The following is an 18,548-nucleotide window of genomic DNA, read 5'->3' as shown; positions in this document are numbered from 1 at the left end:
GAGAGAGAGCGTGTTCTTCCCGTGAGTCACAGGCAAATCAGTTTCATTGCGTCTCTCGTCGCGGATTGACGTTGATAATATGGTGTATAGTATTAAGCAACGTGTGTTCTTAGTTGAAACATATCCCAAATATTCATCCTGCGGAAGATGCCGCCGTAAATATTACAGACATTTTCCTGGTGAAAGTGTTCCTAGCAAGCCCATGATAGAGAGCTTAGTAAAAAAATTTCGTAGTACGGGATCAATTTTGGATAAAAAGAAGAACAGGAAACGACAATTCATTTCGGCAATATCCCAAGAAGAGCTTCGTCAAGTATTTAGAAATATGTTAACGAGATGTGAAGCTTGCCTGCAAGCACAAGGAAGTCACTTTGAACATCTTTTGTGATTTAAGGTAAGAAAAATTAATGTAATAACATGTATTAGTGACGAGAAATATTCGTAGTTTGCTGTTACTAGTGGCACTGAAACTGATTTGCCTGTGACTCACGGGAAAAACGCGCTATCTCTCTCCCACACCAACAGTGCACCCGGCCGAGCACGCAATGCAATGCAAGCATGGCCGTTACCGCATAAATTGAAGACCCGGTAGTTTAATATTGAAAGGTGCTATATTGATGTATATAAACAGTAGTACAGTGTTAACAGTATGGTAAGTCCATTCTCTGTACTTTTATTGTCTTTTGTGCTCCATTTTCTTGTCTGTATGTGTTGTAATATTCTTATTAACTATACTAAATGAAAACTCACACTGATGACAAGAGATTTCAGTTATGGTAAGAAGTATAATACTTCTGCAATTCCGTATAGTCATTAACCAGTTTAATTGCTTATCTTCTATAAAAATATGTTAATATTTTAGGGGTTCCCATGGTGATTGCATTAATTGGAGCACAATTAGCAGAAAATAGAGATGATGTTCTGCGCAATTCTGGACGATGGGATTATTACCTTGATAAGCTAGTGAGGCGTGATTATGGGTATGTTAAACCTTTATATTCATTAATCTAATTCTAGTTAATAACTCCAAAATGCATGTGAATTACTTTTCAGCGTATTTATTATGTCATGTTGAAGGATGTGTGTGTACAGTTGTGCTTCTTAGTATTACTGTATGTTGTATAATGTTTGTACACATTTGTTATTTAATTTTCAGTTTCTTTGTTAGGTGACAGTAAAATGCAGTTAAATTCCCAAGTGTGTATTAAGAGAGATCAAGCTGTCAACATTTATATTATTTTGACTAAAGTGGGTTCCCAAAATCATATCACATAATTTATTCTTCTTCTTATTCCTTGGCTCTACAACCCAGTTGTGGGTCTTCGCTACCTCCTTTCAGAGGTCTATTGATCTTTGAAGTGTGCATTTGTGAGTAGTGAGTGGCCAGCTTACTACCTCTGCACAGTTTCTATTCAATCCTGATTTGACTGCCAGAGCCATCTAGCAGTGAATCAGGAGAGACTTGGGTGAGAAATGGCCGCTGAATTTTCCTTACAAAACATCTTATTGATGCTCATAAGGTTCTTTTACATGCCGTAAATCTACGGTTTGGGATCGCTGGCTTTACTTCCCCTCCGATGGAAGTTGTGCTATGGATTTTTAATGCAAAAAAATGTTGAATTCCTGATAGATGTAACATACCACCATTAGAATCCTTTGAAGTTGTGTTGAAAATAAAAGTTTAATTTTATAGCAATTTCAAATCTTCATGTTTGTGTAATTTTCTGTTCCAGAAATTTAAATAAAAGTAGTGTTTCTCAAGAGAATGGCATAGCAGGTGCAATTGGACTTTGTATAGAAAACTTGCCAGAAGAAATGAAATGCTACTATCAGGACTTTGCTCTCTTTGTTGAGGATGTGAATATCAAACCAGAGGTTAAGTCATTATTCTTTAATGTATATACATTTGTTTATTGTCATTAACATGTAATTTTCAGGCTTTGCTTGTAGGACTGAATTTTGAACTTTTTTCCAGTGATTCAAAACCATTTTATATTTAAGTATATCAGGTGTGACAGAGACCATACAGATTTTCTTACTATGTTCTACTGCATTTCTTGTCATTAAGAGTTAAAATATGTATGAATAATTGCTGCTGCCTCTTGTTACAGTATTGTAGCTTATTTATTAACTACAATTTAAATTGCATTATAATAATTAAATCAATTTGAATTTTGGTTGTTTTGAATACAGTATACATTTTTTCCCAACTCTTAAAACACAAATTAGTGATCCATAAATATGGATTTATTTATGTTTGTTCATTTTATAAATTTACTTATTGCAGGTGCTGGGAACTCTTTGGTCACGAAATAAATATGAAGTAGAAGATATAATGAGTGAGTTTATTAAGAAATCGCTTGCAGTGTCCAAATGGAATGAGTTGTTGAATAGTTATGTATATGGGATCCATGACTTACTTTTATACTACCTAAAGCGTGAGCTGTCAGATGAAGAAAAGAAGGTTTGTAATTACACTGGCACTTTTACATGTGTATTCTTAAATCTCTGAATTTGAATTGCTGTTTGAACTGAATAGCCGTGAATATGAGGAATAGACACATTGAAGGTAGGATTCAGCTCCACACCTTAATAAGCAGAAGGATTTTAAGGAAAAAAATATAACTTTACTGTATATATAATGTGGTTTTACTTTTTTTATTTATTTACATATTGCTTACTGGATTTAAATTCTGCATGCTACCCTATAATTCCAGGCATTTACTTAAGACTACAGAAACATTTTGCAATGCCTACACAAATAAAGTGGTATCATCACTCCCCTTTGGTTAATTGTGTGAAACTTGCAGGTGTACAAGTTATGAGCGTAGGAAACTTGTTACTCTTCATGATAGCATGAAGTGTACACGTGCATGAAAATGTTGCCACATGTATAGAGTGAAAATTACCAGAGAACTATTCTTGAGTAACTGTTACCCCTCCCCTCAGTGTCTGTTCTTCCATCATATATGAAATGAGACTTACTAGGAAGAAATTATGGTACCTACATATTTTTAGTTCCTTTACCTGAACAATAATTGTGGTGTTAGAACTGTGACCTTGTTTATTCCTACCCATCACTTTCACACACAGAATCAACATAATTCACTGGGATGATACACTACAGACGTGTTTATAATTAATAATCTTCATTGATAGAAAGGGGATCTGGGGTAGCTGAGTCAGTATAGTGACTGATTATAGACTGGACAGCCAGGGTTTGATCCCCAACATGGACAAAGGGTTTTTCCTCTTACCTCTGCATTCAGACTGGCTCTGGGACTCACCCAGCCTCCTGTCCAATGTGTACCGGGGTCCTTTCCTGAGGGCTACCAGAGCATGATACTGACTACCTGCCCCTATCTAGTGTCGAGATTAACAAGTGCCTACATGGTGTGTAGTGGGACATAAGAATGATAATAATACAAAAATAGAAGTTGCATATAAAAGTTGTAGCTGTGTTTGTGAACAAGCTCCATATCAACATTTGCAAATAAATATAAATGCTTATTTAAACATGGACTTTCATGCTTTTTCTCCAATTTCCTTTTTACTATTGATAATTATTTTCATAGCTATCATTCAACAATCAGTAATTAAATCAGTCGAAGCAGTATAATTTAAAATCAGTTTGTTATTAAGAAGGTAGATAATATTTCCATAAAACTAATTAATTACAGATGTATTATGGCCAGAGAACAATAATTTTAATTTGTTCATTAAATTTCTTCTATTCTACCTGTGCGTTTGTGGGTATGTGATTGTATGTTGCAATTATATGATGTTTTTGCTTATTTTAGGACCTGCATAAGAAACTTCTGGAGTCTTACAGATCTATTTCTGGTGTAAACTTTTCAAATCTTCCAAATGACAACTACATCTACTCTTACATTGGCTACCATTTGCATGAAGCTCAGATGTGGTCTGAATTTCCAAAGCTGTACCTGGATCTTGAGTTTATTGGTGCTAAATTGAAAGTTACAGGTCCAGGAGATATTTTAGTGGATTTCAAGAAGTACAGTGCATTCATTGTTGGAGATGTAAGTAGAGAAATAGTTTGATCTTTGTGAGGTATATTGGGGAAGTATTTATCACAATACAGATATTTTCATCTAGGGTTGCTTGTGTTTGTCCCTAAAGTTTGGGACTGAAAAATGTAGTCCAACTGATATTACACAGTGATGATCCTGGCCACTATAAAAAATTGTTGCCTGCTGGCAGTAAGTTGAGAAAAGTTTGTAATAAATTCTGTGAAATATAAATTGAAGGGACATACTTTGTTTTGCACTTAAATGTATTTCATATCCATGTAAGCAATTAATATTATTATTTCAGTTGTGTACTTGATTACTTTTTATACTTGAAGTATTTTAGATCTCTTGTCAGATTTAACAAAGTTATTGTTATTTGTTGTTCCTTACCTGATCACTAGATCATTTGTAGATACAAAATCTTCAATGATTTAAGTCTAAAAGTCTGTATAGTTCTCTTATTGCCACCTAAAGCTATTCTGTCATGCTTATCTCTGCCACTGTGCAGCACCATTTCTCTACCTCAGCCACTTGGCTATTTTTATTGAATTATTTCTCTTATCATGGAGGCATATCATGCTTATTTTAAGTGTTCATTATTTTAGTGAAATATATTAAGTTGTCACACCCTTTAATGGAAATAGGAAAACAACACATCTCATCCTGATGTCTCAGACTGTCATCATTTACAGTTGACAGTGCGATTGTATTTAATTTGATGTTTTAATAAAGTTATGCAAATGTAAATTGGAAAGTGATGATTATAATAACAGCATTAAAATCCCTATATAGTCGACAGTATGATTGTTTATTGCACAGCTTGGATCATTATAAACCCTCTCGGCTCTTGTTTTACTATTGGAGGAACTTGGATAATTAAAGCATGTCAGTTTCCCTTTTCATTTGTATTTTAAGTTACAAATCAAAGAACTGGATGAGACAGTGTCATATTTGGTAGCTGGGAAAAACTGGTAACAAATTTAATAGATAAAGATGCTATCTTTCCAGGATGAACATCTCACATCGGTGCTACAAGACTTTGAACAGTTTGTACAGTCACGTGGCTTAGATTTACACAAGTATCAAAATACAGATATTTTTCAGTGTGGATTGCAGGAACATAGAAATAGTCACGTTTACAAGAAAGCATTGAAGATAGCTAAGGAAAGGCCTAATAAACTTTATCTGGAATTCTTGTAAGTTATGTGTGATTGTTATTTGATTCTGTATGTAGAATAAGAGTGGTGGACCTTTTTGCTGCCTTCTGCCAGATATATATCAAATGTTACCAATGAAAACTCTTGCCAGCCATCTGTATTGTTCCATTACAACTTTGGTCAACTTCATAACATATCTGTTGCTGTACATTTTTAGACAGTTCTTGAAGTCTGGGTTTTTAGATGCTTGTTTTGATAGTGACAAAAATGGCACTGATTTTATTTGTGAGATGGCTTCTTAGATCAGATTAAGTAATGAGCAATATTCAAAAGAAAATACATTTTATCTTGTTGTCTTGTAGCTTTCTTTCATGGATAACCATGCTTTTCAGTATTCAAGGTGGAAACTTAAAAGTAACAGCAAGAATCTGTCTTGCGTGGAATAGTAATTTAATTCTTCTTCTGCTGCATGGTTCTGTCAACTTGGCCATTTAGGTTGTGCTTGAGCTGACCACTTCTTTGAACTGTCCATTATAAGCAAATGTTCTGCCACTATTTATGCATGCCTACAAGTGCTACTCACATTCCATCCATAATTTGCTAAGCCTGCATACATGTGTGAGAATAAATGCACTGAATTGTACTGAACTTACAAAATAGAAATTGTGTATAAAGAAATACAGTCAAACCAACTTTTATATACATATGCTCTGTTAACAGGCTGGTTCTAAACACAATGATTGGAACACACATATAACAAATTGTTATTGTTATTTTTGTCTTTGTTTTTCAGAATGATAAATAATGTTGAGAAAGTCAACCCATGCCCTCTTCCTGTTTCATTCTTTGTCAAGTTAGGAACTTCACAGAGATGTATTCTTTCTTCTATGGTGCAACAGCCCGAAGTTGAGCCTTGACCTTCTTCCATGTGGGAGATTTCTGTGTTTTTGAAGTGTGTATTTATGAGTAGTGAGTGACAAGCCCACTGCCTCTGCACATTTCTACTCAATCCTGATTTTTCTGCTAGAGCCATCTAGTAGTGAATCAGGAGAGACTTGGGTGAGAAATTTCCGCTGAATTTTGCTTACGAAACATCTCGTTCATGCTCGTAAGGTTCTTTTACATGCCGTAAATCTATGACATAGGACCGCCAGCTTTACTTCCCCTCTGAAGGAAGTTGTGCTACGGATTTTTATCATCCTTAAAAGTCCATCGACCTTTGCTGGTTTTGAACCAGCAAACCTTGGGTCCAGTGGCGAGCATGCTAACCTCTAGTCCACCAAGGGCAACACAGAGATGTACAGTGTGTCCACAAAGTCCCTTCGGGGTTTTGAAAAATTGTGGCGCGCAAACAAGTTGAGCTTGCCACATGCAGTTTGCAGCAGATTACAGTGAAACTCTGGAAGGTTTTTATTGACCTCAGTAGACCTCGATGTGGGCTCCCTTGGTAGCACAGAGAACGTCCAGATGATATTTGAGCTCTTGCCATGTTCTGTGGAGCATATCTGCTGGAATAACCGAGATCACATTCCTGATACAGGTCTTCAGGTCATGAAGTCCGTTAACTGGTGTTCGGAGCACGTTGCTCTTGACATAACCCTACAGGAAAAAATCCAATGGTGTTATGTCTGGTGAACGTGGAGGCCAAGGCATTAGACCGTCTCTGGCGATCCATCAACATGCAATATGCATATCATCTCAAAGGATCAATGTAGATGGGTGGAAGAAAATGAAAATGGGTTTCCTTGTCATGCCAAAGGACATCATGTGATGGATATATTTCATTGGCACAATTTTGGAGGGTACAGCTTTTCTAACTTCAGTCCCCCAGTGGTCCATCAGTCTCTCCAGGCAGATGCTGGGGTGTTACCTTAAAACAAACTATTATCACTTCTTTCCAATCCACCATTTCCAGTCATCCTCTCATTTATAAGTAGTACAGTTATTTAGAGAAAGTGATAAATAAATGCTACTGTCTTTCTGGTTACAGGCATGATCAAGATAATATATCACAACCATACACTCTGTCATTGAAGGAAGAAGTGTTTGCAGCTTGTTTCACAGCAAAGAACAAAATCTTGGCTTCTAATGGCAATGGTACAATAAATGTAAGCTACACTGAGAATACTGTATATTCTTTACAGTTGCTTTTTTCTTCTTCAGATGTATTACAATGGTTACATAAAAGTATAAAGTACACCATTGAACCCTGCCCTGAAAAAAGTCTATTTCCCAGCATTACACAGTATTTTTCTCATTTATTGTAATGTCTTCCCTTTTATGCCTGGTACCCAAGTAGGCTGTTTTCATGAAATGTATCTTCTACACTCTTATTATTTACATGATAATTTCAAAAAGTTCAAGGACTGAAGCAAATGCATCAGTATTGTAGACAGGCACAACCCATACACACTATGGATGTTCAGACTAGTGGGCATGATAAGCCCCAAAGATGAGTTTAGTGCGTGGAAGGTTTAAAAGTGGGGAAATAGGTCAACTTGAACAGTGGGTTGAACATGAGATTTTGACAGAAGCTGGAAATAATTGGCATGTCATTGATTGTTTAGGTGGTTTACTGTGAACATTGTCCAAGGCCAAGGTGCTTGACTTATGTCACATATGATAGTTTTGAATCATTCACAGATGACCTGTACAGCAGGTGGCATGCAGTATTGCATAGTGTCCATGTCAGACAGGTGTAGGATGTTGTGCAGTCTCTTCTCAGACAGTAGGGACAATTGCAGAGTAAATTAGAATCTTAGTAGTTGCCACTTATACTGAGTTAGGATCTGAAGATGCATTGCATCTGTCAACACATTTACCAAGAATACTAAAATAGGAACTATGTAATGATCGCATGGAATCAGTGATGAGCCCATCAGTGCAGCAGATAATGACTTGGACTTTCTCCAAAAGGAAATTAAACCCGATGTTTCCCTCATGATCGTAAAGGTAAAAATAATTATTTACATATAATTAATCAAAAACCACATGTTTGAGTAGGATTATTTGAAGGGGAAAGTGTGTTAAAAGTTATTTTCAACTGGTGGGGTATTATGCACTATGAGTTTATTTATGAGGTGCTGTGGTCAACAAGTAGGTGCTGAACCATTCACCTCTTCCTCCTCTGTCCTTAACCCTTAAAAGGGCATGGTGGTGCTTCATCCATCCACAGGAGGCAATTAATTTGAAGACTTTAAATGTGGGTGATCAGAAAGTGAATGCTTCAGCATAACAATGCACTGGCATATGGATCATTGCTTAAGCAGTGAGAGTTTGCCATGCATTATACCTCTTCATCTATGTTTCTCTTACAATTTGTAATTATCTCTTGTAAATGATAGGGCTTTGCCTTCAAGGATGCAGCAGGGGTTCAGGTAGCATTGAAGATCACATTTCAGAAAGTCACACATGGTATCTCAGAAATGTTTCACACATCTGTATTGACACTGGCTGAAGTGTTGAACTTCTGAAGGACAGCATTTTGAAGGCAACTGTTTGTAAGGGATTCTAAATACCATCAGATTTGATACATCGCTCCTGTACCTGAGTTTCTGAAGCTGCTGCATGTCTTGTTTGTCTGTTTGTGTACATAACTGACCCATATATTAAGTACAGTTATGTAGGCAGTAATTGATTAGTTCTAACAAAAGTTTTCTACATAATTTGTGACAGAAAATATTGTGTTTGTTTCTCCATGTACAATAATTGAAATGTCCATTTGATGTAACCCAAAAATGATTAGTTTCCCCTCTTATGTTGCTTGCTTCTTCCTGTTTTATAGCTGTGGGATAGGGAATTTGCTCATATCCTCTACACTTTCCCAGGCCATAGACAAAGAATCCTGCGCCTGGAGCTGTCTCCAGATGGAACACTATTTTTGTCTTGCTCTGAAGATGCTACTGTAAAATTGTGGAAACTGGATGGTGCAATATGTAAGAACAAAGATCAAGAAGAATTTGATGAGCATGGTATGTTCTGACATCAAAATTAACATACTGAATGTTCTCAGAGTACTGAAGTAACCTGAGGACGAGGATGAAGCTGGTTCTTGAAACGTTGGTGTTTTCTCAATTCTGCCGCCTTACATGGCTGGTAGCCTGAGAAGAATTCACTAAATATTTAATTTTTGTCTAAAGTATATCAAACATTTAGTCTTCATAAGTTTGAATTTCTGTTCTTTTATCTCTGTACTCTATGCCCTTGCCTCATAACTGTATTTTACAATTGGTTTGATCAGTATTTTGTACAATTTAAAATATTTTATACCAGGCTATAAGTGTGTCAGGTCAGTATATAAAGCTTCAGCCAAACTTGAATGCTAACCTTGCAAAGCTTGTGAATTCTGAGCTCAGACCAAAACATTGATCTTACGATATATCTTGAAGCCGTGAAACTGTTTAAAATTATGAGGATGAATGAGGACTGTATCCCAATGTTGGATGAGGGTGTGTGTTTTTACAGAAATTTTCTTCATTATGTTTTGAAAACAGAAGTTATAAAAAGTAAAATGAATAAAACAGTTTGACATTGTCTCAACATAAAGCATGTTAGTCATTCACTGTGAATATATCAGTTGAGAAATTGTCTTCACTGCTCATCTAGTTTGTCTCTTTCTTCATTTACAAGTGCAAAGGAACCAAATGTTTTTATAATGAAACTAAAAATAAAAAGTTGTCTTATTATAAATAGGTAAGTATATTCTGTTATTTGCTTTGAGGAACTGCGGAAAATAAATTTTAGTACTATAGTGAGTAAATGTTTGTATATCTTTTTGTAGCTACAGCTGCTCTGTTTTAAAATGCTGTAATAATAATAACAATTGTCATTTTCATTACAGGTTGTGCTCTGAAGACTCCATCTCCTCGTATAAGGCAGGACAGTTGGAGTAATATGTTTTGCAGTGATACTGGTGGTGACAGAAGTTACTTAACATTCAGTGGTCATCAGAGTGCCGTACTGTATGCCACATTCTCCAGTGCTGGTGATGAGGTGGTGTCATGTTCTAGTGATGGCTGTGTTAAGGTATTCTTCTTCATAGCATGTCTAAATTATAGTATGTTCTTTGTTATTTTGCATACTCATTGATCTTGATGTTCTTTCTACAACAGGTGCAAATTTAGTATTGCAAAGTTTATCTACCTGCATACATTTCCTTGTTTATTGTTAAATATACAACATGAAAAGTGTTTCAAATAATTTTATGGTTTTAATGTGTCCTGTGATTTACAAGTTTGTCTTATACCAGTTTTTAAACAGTGATTTGTTTTTGAGCTAAATGAAAACTACTGATATCAATAAAATCACCAGATGTTAGAAAGATTGTGACAGTACAGTAGCACAATAGCGAATGATCCAGTAAGGAGAAAAGTATTAACCAGTGTTCTGATTCCATTTGTAAGTTCCAGTAAATTGGTTTGGCTGACAGAAATATATTTCAGTTAAACTTTTAAAAGTCAAGTAATGAATTGTGCAAGAAACTGCGCATTCTCATATCTTGTGTCCCAAATCCAGGGCGAAGTCATGCCTTAACAGGAATGGGTATGTACAGTCTGTAACATGGTACATGGTGAGGAATTTAAAGATATGAGTTTGGGGTAGCATCTAATGGCATGTATCAAATTTCTTCAGGATCTATCCAGCAGTTCTCGAGTAGAAACATGCAGACAGACATCAGCCCTGAGTTGGTTACTTCCTGCCATACCAGTCTGTAACTCTGTATTTTGCCCATGGAGTGTAATGTATTTTATATAATTATCAGAGTAAACAGCAGTTATTTCCCTAAATCTCACTACTTTGAAAGTGATTTTAAATTATTTTTATGTTGCTTGGCTAATCTTTAACTTCTTCAGATTGCATTTTGTATGATATTTGGTTAAGCTGTAGCTTGTTCGAATTGTATAATAAAACCAACAGAGCTTATTAATTCAGATAATCTGTTCTTCTGAATTTTGTGGTTCATTGGTTGGTTGGTTGGTTCTGGTTAGGTGTGATTATGTTTATTAAATTTTTGTTATGTGTGTTAATTCTTTTTTCAGGTTTGGTACTGTGAGACTGGAATTGTAAGACTGACATTTCAAGTTCCTTCTCCAGGAAGATTTGCAAATAGCTGCATATTTTCTGATGATTGCTCATTGATATTATTTGGTGGTGACGATGAGTTCGTTTATGCTTATGACAATAATACTGGTCTTCCTGTAACAAGTTTCAAAACTTGTGGTTGTATCATTGCTCTTTTGAGTATTGCAGGTAAATATGCAGTCTGGATATTAAAAGCTATCATGTTTGAATGGTTAGCATTATATCTTGGTTATGTGTTGCTTTGAGTACTGAAAGTTCAGGCACTTCTTTGTATTAGTCTCATAATTTGTACCCTTCATCAAATATTATTATGGTAATCAAATGAAGGAGGGTGAATAGGACATGTAGCTTGCAGGGTTTTAGTTAGAAATGGTAAAGGGAAAAGCCCCCTTGGAAAACCTAGGCATAGATAGGTAGATAATATTAAATTGATTTTCTAGAAATAGGGTGGGAGTATGTGGATTGGATTCATCTGATTCAGGATAGAGATCAGTGGCAAGCTGTTGTGGACATGGTAAAGAAGTTGTAACCTATAGCTTTTGAATTACTGAATTCAGTGAAGTCTTCACAGGCAATCAGCCATGTCAGATGGCCATGTAAAACCAACATTTTGACAGCTGCCTCATTCCTTTTCATCATTTCCTTCCACATCCTTTCAGATTCACTGTCATAAGTAGCTGGTACTTAGGTCAGGTTGGTGTTGCAGTTCAAACACACTAAGTCTCACTCCAATCTACAGTGAATAATCATCTAGAGAATACAAAAACAAGGTCAAGGGAGTATGAATGCATTTAATTTTTTATTTTATTTTTGTACTAGTGGAAATGAAGGTAATTTCCATCCCCATATTCTGTAAAAATATTATGTGTGTGTTTTATTACAGATAATGAAATAGCTGTGGTAACAAATAATTCTGTTGGCCTTTTGAAGTGGGAAAGTGGAACTGAGCCGGACTCAATTATTAATGCTCAAGTTTTATGTAAGAACAGCTCACCTGATCTGACTCAAAGGAATAGAAAAGCTCTCTCTACATTAGAACAATCTGTAACAATGGACAATATCAAATATCAGGAATTTGGACATTCTACATGTACAAGTTATACATGTGCCGCTATGTCTCAGGACCTTCAGTTCATCATTGTGGGAGCTTCTGATTGCAGCATCAGTATCTGGAGTGTTGAAGAAGGCACACTGGTAAAGGACTATCAGAATCATAATGGGTGAGTTATCTTCCCATACTTTAAATATTGTGGTAGCATAACTGTATGATTCAACGTCATTGATACTAAAGCCCATCACTGAGCATGGCCATGATTAATTTTATTCACATAATCTATATAATTGTTTTTGAATTTGTTATCTTCTGAATTATAAATTAATAAAATTACATTTTAGTAGCTGGATTCTGCTTTCATTAGATAAAAGGGGGAGACAGGACAGAAAGTCTATCTCTTGGGCCCCCAGGTTTAGCTAACCTCAGACCTGGCTCAAGGACAGCATCAGCAGCACATCACAATCACAGGACATCAAAGCAGTACCACTCCTCCCAGCTAGCTGTACAGTAGTTTCATGAATATTTTAGACGGTTTTCAGTGTGTCAGTGTTGTATTATTTTATCTTTTTATTCTTTTACAATTTTTGGTATTGCCATATAAAGTCAACAGGTAATATCTGTCCTTTGGAAAGTGGTTGCATGTGCAAGTTAGTGTAGGTCTGAACATGACATTAATTGACAATCAAAACATGTTCAAAGGTGACACCAGTAGCTACTTCAGTAATATAGTGCAGTAGTTGCTAGAAATTGTGTGAAAAGTAACTGAACATAGAACAGAATTATATTAAACACCAACAGGATGCTACATTAGAGAATTGAGTTCATATTAGATTTGTTATTGAATAATGGTTTTTCAGAATGCTAATTGGCATAAGGTAAAACACGGCCATTTAGTGACCTACAGTTCAGCAGAAATATGCATGACAAAAAATGACCTTAAAAATTTTAAAGACCCCCACTCGGCAAACCCTTGAGCGATATTCTCATGACCTCAACTTCACATGAGTGTGTCCATTCAGAGATCTACAGTTCGGCAGAAATAAGCATAAAGTGACCTTAAAATGACCCTGAAAATTTCGAAGGCCTCTATTCATCAAACGCTTGGGTTCATATTGTCTTAACCTTGACCTAACCATGACCACAAATTGATGTGAGTATGACCTTGTTTACATTAACTTGGAACACATTTTTAAAACTTGTCTAGTTTTTTGTGTGAGTAGATGTCCAGTTTCTGAGTTTTTTTGGTTTTGTTTTGGAAGAATTATTCTTATGGAAGTCCCTGGTACCAACATCAAAACATTCTTTATACAGTATTGTCTTTCTTTGTCTCTCTCTGCAGGCAGGTTAGGTGTTTGGACACATTCTGTGTAGGCAACTGCCAGCTGTTTCTCTCTGGTTTAGATGACAATACAATAAAAATATGGCTTATTGAACTAACAGAAACAGAACAAAAATCTAAACTGCAGCAAAACTTTGATGTACTCTGGGACAGAAATTCCTCAGATCCATGTATACATCTCCTAGCAGCTCCAGATAATAACAATAAAGTGCAGGTATAGTTCTGAATATTATTACATGGAATAGGTAAAAAGTGAAGAACACTTCGGATAGGAGTCGGTGATAATGAAGACTTTGGCAGAAGATACGGTACTTAAGATGAAGATGGTTGTCTTCGGGGTTGTTGCACAATGTAGTCTGGTAGAAGTTTACTGACGTTTCAGAGGTCCTTGCTGCCTCCATGCTCAGGGCAAAGCAGCAACCCAGAAGACAGCCATCTTCAGACTCACTGCCACAAAAACCTCAAATCTTAGGTACCATACTTACGAGGTGCGATCGGAAAGTTTCTAGACTGTGCCTATAAAAACCTGTACACTTATCTCAGGTATTAAATTCATCCATCACCCTCGAAGTAGTTCCCCAGGGAGTGAACACAACGATCCCAGCGCCGCTGCCAAGCCTGGAAGCATCTCTGGAAATCTTTCTTTGTCAGCCTGTCAAGCACCATCTGCGATTCTGCCTGAATATCTTCTATCGTCTCAAATCTCCTTCCCTTTAGCTGAATTTTCATCTTTGGGAAGAGGAAGAAGTCACACGGAGCTAAATCCGGCGATCCGGCAAGATCTTTGAGCTCCTGACAAACGAGAAGTCAATTCTGCTTCTGGTGCTCAGACAGGAGCCTTGGCACAAACTTGGCTGCGATGCGTCGCATGTGGAGTTCTTCCTTTAGAATCAGCTATCAGGTCCCATAGCCTATCCCAACAATGTCGCACAAGTCGTTGATGGTACGACGTCGATCTACTTGAATGGCCTGCCGAATCTTCATAACATTTTCGGGCGTTGTGCTCGAAGATGGTCGTCCAGAATGCTCGTCATCATTGACAGAGGTTCGGCCATTTTTAAAACGTGAATGCCACACAAAAGTTTGTGCACGACCCATTGCAGACTCCCCAAATGCTTGCTTTAGCATTTCATAGGTTTCCGTAGCCGTTTTGGCGAGTCTTTGGCAAAATTTGATGCACACGCCATTCCGAAATCGCAGGAGGGTCGGTGTAATGCACTACCAAAACGCCCGTAACTAAGAAACAAATGCTAATTCGATGATGCCGGCTGGCACACTGATTCACTATGAATGTAGGCCGCACCCCCTAGCGGCAGAAGCTCATACTACATCCGGTTTGCCCTCTATTGACACAGTCTTGAAACTTTCCGATCACACCTCGTACCTCCATATGGGTCGTACTTTTTATACCAGATGTTCTGACCAAAGAAATGTAATGCCACATACCTAGTTTAAACTGTTCTCACTCTTAAAATATTGTAAACATGACATTTTCTGTAGCATATTTTAATGTTGCTCCTTTAATTTAATATATGTGATGATGTTATGACTGTGGAAAATAATGTAGAAATTAAGAGGTCTAATGCAAAAGATATTGACAATGATGCAATTGGAAATAAAAAAGAGGCATTTTGATTGTGATGTGATCTTACATGAAATTTATGAAACCAAAAACATAAGTCATTTACAGAATTGAAGTAGCAAAATGTGCAAATGTTTGATAGAAAGAGTTTTATCTATGTGTGCTGTGACTTAGTTTACTACATATTTATTCTGATTTCAATTTATGGATATTTCAGATATGTCTCTGAAACATGAAGAACATTTGCCTTTAATATTAAAATTTATTGTATTTATTGTTTTGCCGTATTCTTCAGGTCCATCTCTCAGATATCTTGCAGTTTCTTACCATACTGCTGATATATTCTTTACTTTTTCAGTTGCTACAAGGAAGAAGTATTGTGACTGAAACTGACCCTGAAAAAGGGAAGGTCAAATCATGTAAGCTTTCTGATTGTGGTCAGTTTCTGCTGTATGGCTGCTGTGATGGATCAGTAAAGATGTTTGAAATCAAGAGCAAATCCACATCTGTCATAATTAAATTAAGTGGTGCTGTGCATTACCTTCAAGTCAGCAGTAATAGTTGTAGTAGTACCAATAGTCTCACTGTCATAGCTGGAGGTGAAGACAGCAGTTTAAAGGTATCTATTGTTACAACTGTTTTAATGTTGTCAAAACAAAGTAAAATAATGTTACAGTGAACATGCAAACTAACAATTTGCAGATGTGATATTCAAGATTTTCATGGCAGTGATGATTGATGATGATCTGAACTTTTTTGAGAAACATATTCTCTCCTTCATCAGTCCTGAACATCAACAAATTATAGATACAAGCTGCGGACTACACTAGATGTTGCTAACATACAGGAAACTACTTTGTCCATATTGTATGTACGTTAAATGATAGCTTACACAGCCGTAAGGCGTAAAAGATATATAGCAGTATTTGGTATGATGTATTCCTATCGGAAGTTAGATTTAAAAAGTATGTACTTCCATTTGGACTGCATGGTTGTGGAAGTAAGATTGGATGATTAAGAAATTGTGGCAAAGAAAATGTGTCCAAAATTACTTCTTGGAAAAGTTCTGGGTACAATATTGACATACTGGACTGTGAACCATTCCTGCTTGTCCTGCTAATAAATGTTGATTGTGAAAGTAGGCTTATAAAATACTTTCACCTTTCTTATGTTAGTAATTTACTACATTTAATTTTATTTTGCAAGTGAATAAAATATGCACACAGAAGTAGTCTGTCCATAGAGGAACCAAGAATATTGCAGTGGAGAGAACATTCTGTTATGGATATCAATGCCTTTCTATGTGTAATAATGGAGTTGGAGTTAGAGTTTACTTACATTCCACAGATCCTCCTTTGGATTAAACCAAAGGATATAGAACATGTCATAATACAAGTACAGAACTTATTTCAGATATAGGCATACCTAAAGCGTAAGAATTGTCAACAGAGTTAAGAGGTAATCTTTTAATGCAGGTTTGAATACTTTTATAACGTGATTTAAACTTTTAATTCAGGGTCGAAGATTATTAAATAACTTGATACCTGTATATTATACTCCTTTTTGATATCTGGTGAGGTTAATTTTTGCCATATGAAGGTCATATTTATGTCCTGTGTTTAAATTGTGTACATCTTTGTTTCTTTTAAATCTGACCAAGTTTTCTACCACAAATGATAGTAAGTGGAAGTATAGTACATTTCTGAAGTAATTTTCTACAAGACACTCTGCTTTTATAACCTGTCATTATTATAATTATTTTCTTTTGGATATAATATACGTTATTACTGTCTGTTGAATTTCCCCAGAAGATTAAGTGAAGTAAACTAATTTGAAAGTACCTGTTTTCATGAGTGACACAGCTGCCCTCATGGTGAAGCATGAAGAGCTTAGTTCAGGAATAATATATTTGATGTATTTCTTCCAATATAAGATATTGTCAATTTGTAAGCCAAGGAATTTGTTCACTTCTACTTCCTGAATTAATTTATTGTCAAAACCTGTATTTAAACTAGGATATGTCTTGTTTTAGTAGCAAATTTTATGTGGTTTGTTTTATGAAAAATTTAGTACCAATTTGTTTAGGTTGGCAAAGACTTGAGTCATGATATTTTGAAGATAGCCCAATTTTTGGATTTGTAATAAACATTGGACTTCATATTTTCCTGATATTACAGACTGTTACTTGTAAACTTGTGTATGCAGAATGTTATTTATCTATGTTTTTGAGCTTGATTTTCTCCTGCTCTTTTGAAATCTACATTTCACCTACAGCAGTGGTCAGGCTTATGCAAAGAACAAAGATCATTTGATAAGGCCAGATACTGGTATAGTGTGATAAAATATTTGTTTTACCTCAGCCTCAGTAAGTATATGTACAGTCTCCAAGCACATAATAGGAAGCCAGAGACCTAAAGTGCTACAGATCTCTTGAAAGAAAATGGAAGTTATGAAAGGTTTATGTTATCTGCTTAGGAAGGGTTCTGCAATACCACCCTTGGGACATCATATATATTATACAGATTAATATTATTCATCTCTGCAATTGGAAAGTAAGTTAATAGGACCAAATGTGATTACTACAAGAAGAATTAATTGTGTTGTTCAGGAAAAGTATGCTTCTTGATTTTAAGATTAACAAATTAGTGGAAGGTTACTGTCATTCCAGAATACAGGAAAGATCATGTTTTCCTGAAAAAAACTACAAAATATAAAGTCGGCATGGACAATGTGACAGTATTTCTTTCTAAATATGAGCACCAAATGCAGTATTGGACTACATAAAACATATGGAAGCAGCTTATATCTTAATTGCATCATGCTTGTGTTCCTCAATACAGTACTTTTATTTTCCGTCGTTACACAAGCTTATTGTTAAAATCATATAAAATTTCACATAAAATTGTTACATTTTAAAATTGACGACATGTTTCGATATACAATTCTATCATCGTCAGGTCTATCAAAACCCGATATAGGCACCCAGACGCGTCTCCAAAATTAAATGAAAGAAGCCTGGAGATGTAATAAAAACGGATAAAACATAAGCAATATAAGCAGAGCAACAGATACACCAGATTTTAATTTTAATTTTGATAGACCTGACGATGATAGAATTGTATATCGAAACATGTCGTCAATTTTAAAATGTAACAATTTTATGTGAAATTTTATATGATTTTAACAATAAGCTTGTGTAACGACGGAAAATAAAAGTACTGTATATGGAAGCAGTTGGCAGAAGTGTCCACAACACACCATATTGTGAGTTTATGAGGACAGGAAAGTGGTATTTGGTAAGGTA

General features: G+C 35.8%; 1 protein-coding gene across 3 annotated transcripts in view; it reads left to right on the top strand.

Moving 5' to 3' along the window:
- The window catches only part of LOC110839034 (apoptotic protease-activating factor 1), a 29,924-nt gene that overhangs the window by 6,763 nt on the left and 4,613 nt on the right, over positions 1-18,548 (top strand). For all 3 annotated transcript variants that reach the window (XR_015532541.1, XM_087340290.1, XM_087340291.1), the window contains exons 7-18: positions 863-980; positions 1,734-1,875; positions 2,288-2,464; positions 3,801-4,040; positions 5,040-5,227; positions 7,179-7,296; positions 8,973-9,159; positions 10,029-10,213; positions 11,227-11,437; positions 12,153-12,489; positions 13,663-13,876; positions 15,603-15,863. Coding sequence is in view for 2 of the 3 variants with exons in the window: in XM_087340290.1 (XP_087196416.1) it covers positions 863-980; positions 1,734-1,875; positions 2,288-2,464; positions 3,801-4,040; positions 5,040-5,227; positions 7,179-7,296; positions 8,973-9,159; positions 10,029-10,213; positions 11,227-11,437; positions 12,153-12,489; positions 13,663-13,876; positions 15,603-15,863 (2,378 nt within the window). In the remaining variant the exon portion in view is untranslated. The remainder of the gene's footprint in view (positions 1-862; positions 981-1,733; positions 1,876-2,287; positions 2,465-3,800; positions 4,041-5,039; positions 5,228-7,178; positions 7,297-8,972; positions 9,160-10,028; positions 10,214-11,226; positions 11,438-12,152; positions 12,490-13,662; positions 13,877-15,602; positions 15,864-18,548) is intronic.

The sequence above is a fragment of the Zootermopsis nevadensis genome, unplaced genomic scaffold, assembly GCF_977971745.1.
Source record: "Zootermopsis nevadensis isolate Lab colony 2312 unplaced genomic scaffold, Znev_1.0 Znev_ptg000061l, whole genome shotgun sequence".
Taxonomy (NCBI): Eukaryota; Metazoa; Arthropoda; class Insecta; order Blattodea; family Termopsidae; genus Zootermopsis; species Zootermopsis nevadensis.
The sequence above is the reverse complement of the archived record's forward strand: the minus strand, read 5'-3'. Positions and strand labels throughout refer to the sequence as shown.